The sequence below is a fragment of the Peromyscus leucopus genome, chromosome 15 (genome assembly GCF_004664715.2).
Source record: "Peromyscus leucopus breed LL Stock chromosome 15, UCI_PerLeu_2.1, whole genome shotgun sequence".
Taxonomy (NCBI): domain Eukaryota; kingdom Metazoa; phylum Chordata; class Mammalia; order Rodentia; family Cricetidae; genus Peromyscus; species Peromyscus leucopus.
Genome location: NC_051076.1, coordinates 1,539,990 through 1,554,209, shown reverse-complemented (window position 1 = coordinate 1,554,209; position 14,220 = coordinate 1,539,990). Strand labels below are relative to the sequence as shown.

The 14,220-nt window shown below is 41.3% G+C and overlaps 1 protein-coding gene across 2 annotated transcripts in view; it reads right to left on the bottom strand.

The window, feature by feature from the left end:
• The window catches only part of Fam81b (family with sequence similarity 81 member B), a 79,827-nt gene that overhangs the window by 32,819 nt on the left and 32,788 nt on the right, over positions 1-14,220 (bottom strand). For both annotated transcript variants that reach the window (XM_037211088.1, XM_037211089.1), the window contains one exon: positions 9,704-9,833. In XM_037211088.1, coding sequence (XP_037066983.1) covers positions 9,704-9,833 — 130 coding nt within the window. The remainder of the gene's footprint in view (positions 1-9,703; positions 9,834-14,220) is intronic.

The window sequence follows — 14,220 nt, the reverse complement described above, 5'->3', positions numbered from 1 at the left end:
AAGTCCCCTTGCCATATAGTAATCAAAACAGTAATCATACAGAACAAAGAAAGGATATTAAAAGCTGCAAAGAAAAAACAGCAAGTAACATATAAAGGCAGACCTATTAGAATTACATCTGGTTTTTAAACATAGACTCTAAAAGCCAGAAGGGCTTAGGAAGACATGCTGCAGACTCCGAGAGACCACAGATGACAGCCCAGACTATTATACCCAGTAAAACTTTCAATCTCTATAAATGGAGAAAATAAGATAATCCATAAGTCAAATTAAAAAATATCTGTCTATAAATCCAGTCCTACAGAAGGTGTTATAAGGAAAAAATCCAAATCAAGGAGATTAACTACATATGTGAAAATACAGGAAATAGTCTCACATCACAAAACCAAAAGAAGGGAAGCATACACACACACACACACACACACACACACACACACACACATACATGCACACACACATATATACACACAACCACCACCACCTCTAACAACAACAACAACAAAATAACAGGAATCAACAATCATTGTTCATTGATATCTCTCAACACCAATGGCCTCAGTTCTCAAATAAAAATACAAAGATTAACAGAATGGATTTGAAAACAGGACTCACCCATTTGCTGCACATAAGAAACACACTTCAACATTAAGGATAAACATTACCTCAAGTAAAGGGTTATAAAAAGATATATTCCAAGCATATGGACCTAAGAAGCAAATCAGTGTACATTTAAATATCTAACAAAATAGACTTCACACCAAAATTAATCAAAAGAGATGGGGAATGACACTACATATTCATCAAAGGAAACATCCACCAAGATAATATTGCAATTCTTAACATCTATGCCTCAAATACAAAGTGTTTGTAAAAGAAACATGATTACAGCTTAAACCATACACTGATTCTCACACACTGATAGTAGTAGACATTAATACCCCCACTCACACCAATGGATAAGTCATCCAGACAAAAACTACTCCGAGAAATGTTGGAGCTAACTGATGTTATAAACCAAATGAACCTAATAGATATTTACAGAACATTCAACTCAAACACAAAAGAACATACCTTCTTCTCAGCACCTCACAGAACTTTCCCCCAAAATTGACAACATGCAAAGCAAGTCTCAATAGACACAAGAAAATGGAAATAACACCCTGCATCCTATCAGACTTCATGGATTAAAGCTGGATATCAACAGCAACAGAAACAACAGAAAGCTTACAAAATCACAGAAACTGGACAACTCACTACTGAATGATAAATGAGTCAAGACAGAAATAAACACTTTCTAGAATTCACTGAAAATAAATATACAACATACCTAATCTTATGAGACACAATAAAAGTGGTGTGAAGAGGTAAGTTCTTAGCACTAAGTACCTACAAAAGAAAACTGGAGAGTTCATACAAGCAGCTCAACAGTACACCCAAAAGTTCTAAAACAAAAAAAGTAAGCATACCCAAGAAGAGTGAATGGAATGAAATTATCAAATTGAAAGCTGAAATCAATAAAATAGGAACAAAGAGAACAGTACAAAGAATCAATGAAACAATGGGTTGGTTATTTGAGAAAATCAATAAGTTAGATAACCCTTATCCAAACTAATGAAAAGAATATCCAAATTAATAAAATCAGAAATGAAAAGGGTATATAACAACAAACACTGAGGAAATCCAGAGAATCCCAGGACATACTTTAAAAAGCTGCACTCCACCAAAATCAAAGAATTGGGTAATTTTCTCAATTGGTACCACTTATCAAAGTTAAATCAAGATCAGATAAACAATTTAAATAGACCTATAGCCCCTAGTAAAATAGAAGTAGTCATTAAAAGTCTTCCACCCTCAAAATGCCTAGGGTCAGATTGTTTTAGCACAGAATTCTAGCACTTTCAAAGAAAAGTTAACACCTGTACTCTTCAAATTATTCTACGAAATTTAAATAGAAGGAACATGAATTGCCCAGTTCATTTTATAAGGCCACAGTTACCCTGATACCCAAACCACATAATGACCCAACAAAGAAAGAGAATTAGAGACCATTTTCCCTTATGAACATAGATAAAAAAAAAATACTCAATAAAATATTTGCAAACCAAATCCAAGAACATACCAAAAATCATCTACCATGATCCAGTGAACACCTTTCCAGAGATGCAGAGTTGGTTCAACATAAAAAAATCTGTCAATGTAGCCCACAATATAAACAAACTGAAAGACAAAAGCCACATGATCATCCCACTAGATGCTGAAAAAGCCTTTGAAAAAATCCAAAACCCCTCATGATAAGCATCCTGGAGAGACTTGGGATACAAGGGACACACCTAAACATAATAAAAAACCTTTTATAGCAAGTCAATAGCCAACATCAAATTAAATGGAAATTCAAAGGAATTCCACTAAAATCAGGAACAAGATGAGGTTGTCCACTCTCTCCTTATCTATTTCAATATAGTACTTGAAGTTTTAACTACAGCAATAAGACAATTTAAGGAAACCAAAGGGATACAAATTGGAAAGAAGTCAAAGCATCGTTATTTGTAGATGATATATTATATATGTGACCCTTAAAAATTCTATCAGGGAACTTGTACAGCTGATAAACACCTTCAGTGAAGTGGCTGGATACAAGATTAACTCACAAATCACTTGCCCTCCTATATACAAATGACAAAGGGACTGAGAAAGAAATCAGGGAAACAACACCCTTCACAATAGCCTCAATAATATACTGTAATATCTTGGGGAAATGCCAGCCAAGCAAGTGAAAGACTTGTAGGACAAAATCCTCAAGACTTTGAAGAAATAAAGATCTCCCATGTTCATGGATCTGTATGATTAACATAATAAAATGTTACCACCTTACCAAAAGCAATCTACAGATTCAATGCAATCCCCATCAAAATTCCAACACAATTCTTTTTTTAACAATTTCAATATTCAGTCAAATGATTCACTGAACAGTCACTGAACGATTAAGTACATGATGCTTAAACATTAAATATATGACAATTATACATTAAACACTTGGTGAGTACAGACAGGAAAATATTATTCAGCTCTTTCTTAAGAAAAATAAGTTTGAAGGATATTTAAGGATACAGAGAAGAATTTGCATTATTGCACTTCACAAAGTAAGTCTAATAATCTATTATCTCAGTTTTGTTGTATGTGTTCATAGGTATGTATGAACATATGCATATGTATACAACTATGCACACAATCATTTGTGAAATGTGGGAGTTAAAGCAAAATCCAAATGTGGCCCATGTCCCTTTTCATGGCTCTTCCTTCTGACTGTCTGGCAATCTTTCCAGTTCTCTCCTGCCTCTTCCCTGGATGCTGACTTCTTCCAGTCACTCCTGTCCCTCTCAGCATTTCTCCATGGGTGCTGGAGGAAGCGAACCCACTCCTGCCCTCAGCCCTCTCCCTCCCACTGTCCCCTGGCTTTGACTCCCCTCTTCCTCCAGGCCCTCTGTCTCACCCTCTTCCTTGAGCACACTTGGCCATGGACAAGTGTAGACAGTTAGATCAATGGTGAGTTTATAGATCCCAGAGCACAGTCTGGCCATGGGTACTGGAGCTTGATAGGACCTACTGGGGGAGCCTGCCAACACAATTCTTTACAGACCTTGAAAACACAATTCTCAACTTCATATGGAAACACACACACACACACAAAACCCCAGGATAGTTAAGACCATCTCAAAATAGAAAAGAATTTCCAGAGATATCACCATCCCTGATTTCAAGCTCTACTACAGAGCTGTAGTACTAAAAACCACATGGCATAAAAATAGATATGTTGATCAATGCAACAAGTTGAAGACCCAAGCAGAAATTTACAGACCTCTGGATACCTGATTTTTTTTATATAATGAAGCCAGAAACACACACTAGAAAAAGAAAACATCTTCAATAAATGGTGCTGGTCAAACTGGATGTTGGCATTTAGGAGTACAAATAGATTCATATCTATCACCATGCACAAAACTCAAGCCCAGATGGATCAAAAACATCAATGTAAAACCAGATACATTGAACCTGATAGAGGAGAAAGTGGGGAGTAGCCTTGAATTCATCCACACAGGAGACTTCCTGAATAGAACACTGTTAGCACAGGCACTAAGATCAACAATTAATAAATGGGACCCCATGAAACTGAAAAGCTTCTGCAAACAAAGAATGCCATCAAAAGGACAAAACAGCAGCCTGAAGAATGGGGAAAGATTTTTACCAACTCTACGTCTGATAAAGGGCTAATATCCAAAATATATAAAGAGCTCAAGAAACCAGATATCAAAAATCCAAATAATCCAGTTTAAAATGTGGTAGAGATCTAAACAGAATTCTCAATACAGGAAGCTCAAATGGCTGAGACACACTTAATGAAATGTACAACATTCTTTTTTTTTTTTTTGATTTTTCGAGACAGGGTTTCTCTGTGTAGCTTTGCGCCTTTTCTGGGACTCACTTGGTAGCCCAGGCTGGCCTCGAACTCACAGAGATCCGCCTGCCTCTGCCTCCCGAGTGCTGGGATTAAAGGCATGCGCCACCACCGCCCGGCTGTACAACATTCTTACCCATCATGGAAATGCAAAGCAAAACTACTTGAGATTCTATCTTACACCTGTCAGAATGACTAAGATTAAAAACACAAGTGATAGCTCATGCTGGCAAAGATGTGAAGCAAGGGGAACACTCCTCCACTGCTGGTGGGAGTACAAACTTGTACAGTCACTTTGAAAATCAATATGGTGGTTCTTCAGAAAATTGGGAACTGATCTACCTCAAGACCCAGCTATACCACTCTTGGGCATATACACAAAGGATGCTCAGTCACTCCACAAGGACACTTGCTCAACTATGTTCATAGCAGCTTTATTCATAATAGCTAGAAACTGGAAACTACCTGGGTGTCCCTTGACCAAAGAATGGATTTTTAAAAAGTGGTGCATTGACATGAGTATTACTCAGCTGTTAAAAAAAACATATAAAATTTGCAGGCAAATGGATGCTACTAGAAAAAAAAAATCGTCCTGAGTGAGGTAACCCAGACTCAGGAAGACAAATTGTATTATTCACTTATATGTGCATTTTAGCTATTAAGTAAATGATAGTCAAGCTACAATCCAGACCTAGAGAGGTAGGTAAAGAGGAGGGCTATAGGGGGAGTATGGATCTCTCTAGGAAGATTCAGGGGTTGGAGTGGGGGCAGGTGGGGATGGGGGCAGGTGGGATCAGGTTGGGGGGATGGAGGGTTAGAGTGTGGGAGAGACAGCTAGATTTGCAGGGCACTTGGGGGCTAGGGCAGAAACTTATTTGTGGGGGCCTACAGAGGCTCCCTAGTAAGATCAGAAAGTCTGAGCTTTCTTTACCCAGCAGGGCTGCATAATAGGATGATTTTGGCCAAAGGTACGGTTACCAGGTGTTTTGAAGGGTCTACACTTGTTGGCACTTTATACCTTGACCTTGAAAGGGGAAGATTTTTGCCTCTCCCCTTGCTGATATATTATAAAAAGCCCATCATAAATAAACTTGGGGCGACTGGGTATTCGCCTAGGGCCCTCCCAAAGCTATCCTGCATCTCTCTTCATCTATGTCTATATTTCTTCCTGTCATTTCTCAATTTCTTACTCCTCCCTCCAAGAACCCTTTGACAACCTGACAGGCTAAACCCTGACACCTAATATAGTGTAAACTTCCTGGAATCTATGAATGTGACCCTAGAGAGGACTCCTGGTAATGGAGAATATGGAGACTGAAGTGGCCATCTTTTGTAGCCAGGCAAGGGTTCCAGTGGTGGGACTAAGTTACATTTGGTTGAATTGTTAGCTGAAGAGGTCCTATGAAGATCCCTAAAAAACCCAGGCTGATGCTAGGACACAAGATCACTCTCTGAAAACTGACAAAGGGGCCCGATTGCTGAGGACAATTTCCATACAGCTCATTGAAAGTAAAGAGGTCTAGCTGGTGGTGGCATGGACCCTCCACCTCTATTCTGCACTCCACTCTGTTAGGTGTAAGCTACTGTGCAGGCTCCTGAAAGAGAAACCCTCCACCTACAACCCACTCTGCCTGCATTCTGGAGCAATGGTGGCTCAAGACTTCTGGGAGTGACCAACCAATGTTTGGTTTAACTTGAGGCCCACACCACCAGAGGGAGTCCATGTCCCTACACTGCCTGAATGGCCAGGATCTGGATACTGGATAGCCCAGAGACCTAGGGTAGAAGAGAACCAAACACAAGTGCCCCTCCATTAATGAAATGATTCCTAATGATGTTCAGCTTTACTCATAGATCAGTGCCTTGTCCAGTTGTCATCAGAGGGTTCTTCTAGCAGCAGATGGGATCAGGTGCAGAGACTGCTCAGTTAGACATTATGTGGAGAGAGAGAGTCTAAATTGGGGGTCTCCATTAGGTCCCTCCCTCAGAGATCAGAGAACCCCATGGAAGATGAAAAGAAAGACTGTAGGAGTCAGAGGGGATGGAGGACTCCAGGAGAACATGGCCCTCTTAATCAACTAAGCAGGGCTCACACAGCCTCACAGAGACAGAAGCAGCAAGCATGGGCCTGCGTGGGTCTGCACCAGGTTCTCTGGGTTCATGTTACTGCTGTTAGCTTGGTGTTCTTGTGGGACTCCTCTAAGAGTGGGAACCCGTGTGTCTATAACTCTTTTGCCTGCTCTTGGGACTCTTTTCCTCCTATTGGGTTGCCTTGGTCAGCCTCGGTATGAGGGCTTTTGTCTTGTCTTATTATATCTTTTGTCCTGTTGACTGTTATCCCTTGGAGGCCTGCTCTTTTCTGAAGAGGAAATGGAGGGGGAATGGATCTGGGACAGAGGAGAGATGGGGTGGAAACTAGGAGGAGTGGAGGGAGGGGAAACTGTGGTCAGGCTGTATTGTATGAGAGAAAAATATTTTCAATTAAAAAAAGGAAATTATTCACAATTACAGTTACACCATTCTCTTGGAAATAATAGGAAGTATCCCACTTTGTCATCTATCTGTAATGTTCTTTAGATAATAGGCTATCTGATGATATAACAAAAACATGATACTGACACTAGCTCAATTTTATTATTTCTTTACTTCCTCTCTCCCTAGTCACAGTCTATTCCTCCCCCACTGTATCCTCAGCCTAATGGCCAATGGTAAAGCTCAGATCCCTAATTGGCAATGTATAACTGCTCAGATACTTGGTACGTAAATGTTTGCATGCACAGTGAGACTCCAAGGTAGTCTCTAAGGAAGCAGACAGGGGGGGGGGGTCGGGGCGGGGGGCAATGAGATTTGATCTCCATGGTTTCCAGATAGTGTTCTAACTTGACCACAACAAACAACTTGTGACATGACCTTAGGCATATGAGATGGGAAACAAGAAGTTCAAGAAGCTTTGACGAAATTCCTTTACAAGAGCTGGATTAAAAACAAATGCGCAATGACAGCACACAATTGAGCCTAAACAAATCCCCATCTCAGAGAATGAAACCACAGCTCCAGCCCAGCATCTTCCAACCAGTTGTACCCCTGCAAAGAAAGAGGTGGTAATAGGGGGATAGGACGGGTAAACAGTGAGCAGCCAACCATGCCTGGGTAGTTTCTTTTCATAAGAGATATTAGTAATTAAAATATGGCAAATCATAAAGACTGAAAATGAAAGGATAGGCTAGTCTGTGCATGGCAAGGGTAGGGGAAAGAGAGCAGCCAAGAAATGTTTATGAAAAGCTTCATTCAAAACACCCTCAGTAAGAGTGGGACAAAGGTACTTTTGAAAAATGAATGGAATCCACACTAAAGACCTTTGAATCTTATATCCATATAAGCTATAGCTTTTGGGAATGAATTAACAGTATATATTAGTGATTTTAAAATTTTATTTGTGCGTGTGTGTGTGTGTGTGTGTGGTGCGTGCCATGTGTGCTAGTGTCATATGAAGGAGTCACAGGAGGATGTGGAATCCCTGGAAGTTAGAGTTATAGGCAATCGTGAACCTGCCCAACATGGATGGGTTTGGGGATCTTAATTCAGGTCCTCTAGAAGCGCAGCAATTGCTCTTACCTACTGAATCATTTCACCAGTCCTAATAATGATTTTTTTTAAATAACAATTTTTTCTTTACTGGTCAAATAAGTAAAATACAAACAAAGATTAGGGTAAGATATGAAAAATACAAATTTTACTTGACCACAACACTGGTAAACAGCTAGCATTTGCTCATTTTTTCCAGCACCAGTGAACATTTGCAAATAAGCACCATGACCACAGAGGGCATTTTAACCTGTTCCATATACAATAAAAGCAGAGGCTACACATGTGCACTGTGTTAAGTGGAAATTAGTAGAGCAGAGTACAAATGAAGAAACCAAAGTGCAGCCACTTGAGTAGAGAAACTGTTTTAACTTATGTCTCTGACGGCTACTACCAGGGACATATTTGGCCACAAGCTTTGACTGCTGAGCTTAGGAACAGCAGAGTTCTGTGTACTCTGAGCACCCCTTCCCCACACCCTCACCAGCCTAAGTACCATTCCTCATATGAATGGTTTTCATTTAAGGAACTTGATGAAACATTCTTCATGGCTCCCTGTCTATTTCACAGGAGTCAGGTTTCTATTTCCCGTCTAACTCACCTCTCTTTTCTCTATGCCTCACAGATATTCCCTTGCTCAGCTAATTGCTTCACTGTATTTGCTTCTGAAAGGGTCTGGAATAACACTAGTATCAGTGAGAAAACCCACTTTGCAACCACAGTTTACCTAGGGAACGAGAATGAACATGTCTCCTACTGAGTGCACACGAACAAGTCGACAGTCAACTAGCAATTTGCAGATAGCTCAGTAATCGTGAACATAAAGAGTGAGTCAGGAAGCCCAGGCAGCAGGCAGATCCACTGAAGAAACAGTGTCTACAATCCAGGTCCAAAGGTGTTTATGCTTTTTGTAAAAGCTCTAGCTCACCTCAGGGTTTAAATAGATATATAACATTATCAACACCACTGATGTTGGACCTTTAATAATATCAGTTTCTATGGGAACTCCTTTTGTGTATAAATCCTGAGCTCCACAGTGTTGAAGGAAGCCAAGGAATGAGCAAATATCAGCAATGATGGAAACAGCCCATGCTCATAGTGGAAGTCTGTCCTGGGACACAGAAGGCACGCATTAATTGTTTGCTGGTTCAACTGACTGAATTCATATTGTATATGAATGAGCTTCATATGAAATCCCTTGGAAGTAAAGGGTTCTCTTTTCTGAGTGATGAGCTATCTATCACCTTACTGCTAGTAGTAACTGATGGGGGAATGTCTTTCTGTATGCTGCAAATATGTGTTGCTCTGAATGGTTGATAAATAAAGTTTTGGTCTATGGCAAGGTAGCTTAGAGGCAGGTGGGAAATTCAGAGAAAGACAGGAAGAAGGCTGAGGGAGACGCCAGCGAGCCACCCAAAGAACAACATGTAATGGGACGCAGGTAAAGCCATGGAACATGTGGCGATAAATAGATTAATAGTTGTGGGCTAATTTAAGATCTAAGAGCTAGCTAGCCAAAGGCTTGAGCCATGGCCATGCAGTTATAATTAATATAAGCCTCCATGTGTTTATTTGGGGGGACACAAGTGGCAGGCTGGGACACAGGAAATCTTCCTACTACAAGTAACTTATAATGTCCTACAAATCCCATCTCTTTCCAGTTACCTTCACATCCAAGTTCTTGGAAACAGTTTCTAGGGCAGAAAAGAGTTCTTGAAATGATTTCTCAACTTGTCGGCACTCATGCCTGATGAACTGGATGTCTCCGGAAAGCTTCACAATGCTTGAATCACATCTAGTGTCAAGATGGAAATCTGTGTGAGATCAGCAAGCTCACAAAACTGTAAACTGTAAGCAGAATCTAGGTATTCACTTGACGTTCAAATTTCTCCATCCTGGCAGATGTGGGGGGCATGTAGAGACCGAGAGAAGCTAGTACTGTGGGAGCACTGTGGTGAGTGGAAGGAAATGTTATATTTCAGCTGTAGGGATTTTTCTTTTCTTTTTTAAAGGCAAGGTCTCACTGTGTACCTCTGATGGCCTGCTACAGAGACAAGGCTGGCCCTGAAATCACAGACATACAGCTGCCTTCCCTCCCCAGTGCTAGAATTAAAGGCATGCATTAACATGCCTGGCTAAAGCTGAGTGTTTTTTTGTTTTTGTTTTTGTTTTTCACAGATTCTGGTGTTTGGGCAATATACTCGGTTGCCTTGGGTTAGTCAGTTCTGCCAACTTTTCCTCTTCTTTATCATGCTCTGAATCCACTTTTCTCTCTCAGCCCCTAGATGTCAGTTTTTCTTTGGTTAGAGAAAATATCTGAATTAACTAAAATGTTCTACTGTATCTTCAAAAACATTGTCCAATTCTCTTAGCCTCTAACAAAACTTCTCTTCCTGGACTGGTCTCAAATTGGTGTTGGTAGGACAAAGGCAATTCACACTGACACCTGAATGAAACTTTCCGTCCTTAGGCAGCTCTGGGTGTTTCAGGGAAGGAAGTCTGGAGAGAGAGTATGGCAGGGAAGAGCAGGCAGAACTGTGGCCCTCTGTTGCCCACGCCTCTCCAGGAGTCCCTGCCTGCCCGCTGCCTTAAGGACCAGTTTCAGCTGTTGCTCGTGTGAGTGAATGGTAGGACACAACACTGAAGAACTGGTTAGTTGTCATTCTATGAAACAACTGCTTTTGATTGTCATCAAATAATAGTTACAAGAAATCACAATTTCATTTTGTCATGCCAAGTAACATAAGTATCTTAGGACTACTAATATTATGTAAGCTCCACAACTGAATTTTTTCTTTAATACTTTGGAACCAACAGTGAATTAAGATAGTAATCTTGTCTAGCACTCTGTGAAGGGAGGCTATGCTGTGGGGAGACAAAAGAGGAGTCAGTGTGACTGAATGAGAACCGCACGCTATGAGCCCATGTTATGAATGAGAAGAGTACACTATGAACTCACGTCATGGTCAAAAACTGGTGTACACATTTGTGCATAGGAACTGTAGTTGTTGGAATGGCAACTCGGCTGTTGATTTGTTAGAATGCCCTTGTGTGAATCCATGTTGAGACCATACCTCCCCAAGACGAGACAGGAGCTGCAGCCACTTGCATGACTTCCTGTCCCCTCGGCCATCCTCTCCTTTCTCTCCATTCTCTGGGAAAGCAGCTGGTGTGCACAATGGAGGCTCTAACTAGGAAGTTAGGTGCCCTAGTTAGGAACTGGGTGTCAAATAGACCAGGCTTCGAGTCCTAGCTCTGCTGCTTCTTAGGTTTGTGATCTGGGATGAATTTTTTAACGCTTATGAGTTTGGATTTTCTACATTGGAAAAGAAGTAGTTCAGGGGCCAATGATGCTAAAGTCATTGTATAGAGAGTTGCATAATTTTTACACCACATTATTCCATTGGCAAATGTGTGCATATGTCTTCTGAAATGCTGCCAGCTCAACTTTCAGGACTCTTAGGTGGCTCTCCTAATAATATTATTTCCCAAATTTAAGGCCAGGAGTGGGCAATGGGTGTGAATTATTTAGACAGTGCTTGGCACTGTGGGATCATATACATGAAGTTGGCAGCTTTATTTACTTATCTGAAAGTTGCCCCTGATGTATTCTTACCCTACAAACCTAACCCTACAGATGCTGAAGTCCAGGATTGATCAACAGCTCTTTATTCCCAGGGTGTCTATCCTTCTCTAGGATAATTTTGCTTCTGATAAAACATGCCCATTATAAACCATGTTTTCTGAGGCTGGTTGAATTTATAGACATAGAGCCCACAGATATGAGGGCTGAATGTGTACTTCTCTACTACAGGAAATATTTATTTCTGATATAAATTACTTCAAAAGAAACATAGACTTGAATTGCTGACTTTTTACATCTACCATCTCAACTACAGACAGTGTCTGTTGCCCACACATCACCCCCCCCCCCCCCCCAAAAAAAAAATCTCAATGAAATAAATGTACATAGCTGCTCCTTCAGCGATGTTGGATTTTCATTCTATATTCCTTAGCAGCTATTTTATGCTCCCTCCAATTCTTCTTTTAATTTTAATTTATTTCTTGGTTGGCCAGATTTTGTTTTTCTGATTTCAATAGAAGAGCTTAGGCATATTCAAATACGTAAGTGTTAAAGGAGGCTGTTTGCTCTCACATTTGTAGGAGAATGAATCAAGACAATATTTTCCTTTCATTCATGATCTGACTAGAAGGGTACAGGTGTATTTCATTGTTCTGATGGCACCTGTCTCCTGTCACCTGTGGGAAGGTGACTTGGCTAAGATAGTTTTTATTTCATTCAAATATGATAGGTATTGTGCCATTCTTTTAAGGAATATTCCACATCCATGTAACTTTGTTAAAGTACATTGTTATAACTTAAATTTTTTAAAAAATCTCTCCCTGGGCTTAATTTATTAAGTCAAACTTTACTGTTGAGCAAATAACTAATAAAAATTGTAGTTACTCTAGGGTGAACACTGGCTGTTCCAGGCATCTTGTGGATGCTAATGAGTTATCTCCCTCAGACAAGGGTGGTCACTGCACAGTGGGACTGGCCTTCTCCTCCCTGCCTGTCCCAGTTCTCTCGAGAGACAAAGCTGGATATCGTTAGAGAACTCTGTGGTGCTGTGGGATGGTCTGTATGTCAAATTGCTCTGATTGGTCAATAAATAAAACACTGATTGGCCAGTGGCCAGGCAGGAAGTAGGTGGGACAAGGAGAGAGGAGAATTCTGGGAAGCGGAAGGCTGAGGCAGAGAGACACTGCCAGCCGCAGCCATGACCAGCAGCATGTGAAGACGCCGGTAAGCCACCAGCCACGTGGCAAGGTATAGATTTATGGAAATGGATTAATTTAAGCTATAAGAACAGTTAGCAAGAAGCCTGCCACGGCCATACAGTTTGTAAGCAATATAAGTCTCTGTGTTTACTTGGTTGGGTCTGAGCGGCTGTGGGACTGGCGGGTAGCAAAGATTTGTCCTGACTGTGGGCAAGGCAGGAAAACTCTAGCAACACTGTGGTATCACCCTTTGCTTTTGATGTAGAAATTTGAGTGCTGTAATTAAGGTTTCGAAGGCCATTTCCACAAGCTTTCCTGATTTACAACTCCAAGACTTCTTGATGTGCCTCATCCTAATGGGTTCATCTTTTAACGAGAAGAATAACTTCATTGTAGATTTAATGCTGCCTCTCTCTCTCTCTCTCTCTCTCTCTCTCTCTCTCTCTCTCTCTCTCTCTCTCTCTCTCACACACACACACACACACACACACATTCATTTATCTATCATCTTGTTGGAATTCTGCCCCCACTCCAGCTGCATGGCCACACACGTGCAGTTTAGCAGCTAAGCAAAGGGTCTTGCGTCTTATGTCATCAGTGCACGCTGGTGATTATGTGCATGCGGCGTGGTCACACAGTCAGTGCATGCTTGGCGTAGCTCTGCAAGCCCGTTTGTGCATGTTCACAGGAACCCTTAAAAAGCCGGACACAAAACTGCCAAACACTGGCACATGCTATCCGACCAGCTCCTGAAAGCCATCAGGTCCCTGTTTTAAGTAAGGGAAAGAAGGCCAGATGGGTTAGTGCATGCCCTGCCGGGCCATTGATTGAGCCTTGTTCAAAGTGCCATGTAGAGATAAGTGGTCAGCTGACTGCACCTAGGCACCCAGCAGCGTGGGGCCAAATAAAGACCTCCAGCAGACCTCCTAGGCTTGGCCATGGGCTGGAAGGGAACCAGGATGCTGCATGGAGATGATCTCTTTCCTTCTTGTTGGACACCAAACCACTTATTTAGTCCTGAGGGAGTTTTGAGATCCCATCTCTCCTCGTTTCCCTATTGTCAGGGTAGGGGGACAGCCTTACCCACCTCACCAGACTTAATTGTACTTTCAGGGTTACTTAATGGAAAAAGATTTTCCAGCTAAGGTAGGAGCTTTCATTCCATTGCTCCCTCCATGTGCCTCACTCCTGACCTGTCAGCAGTGACACAGACAGGGCCCTGCTCTCTCTTAAGTTCCTGAGGACATCAGGATCCACTGCCTTGTCCCCAATTCCAGAAGAATGAGGTCTCACCCCACAAGCTTTTCTCTCCTAGTTCCCTCTTCTAAGTAACTACTCAGCTAATAGTTTCAAAATCACCATAGAGCTGGAGTCCAAGGACCATCAAGTATACCCAGATG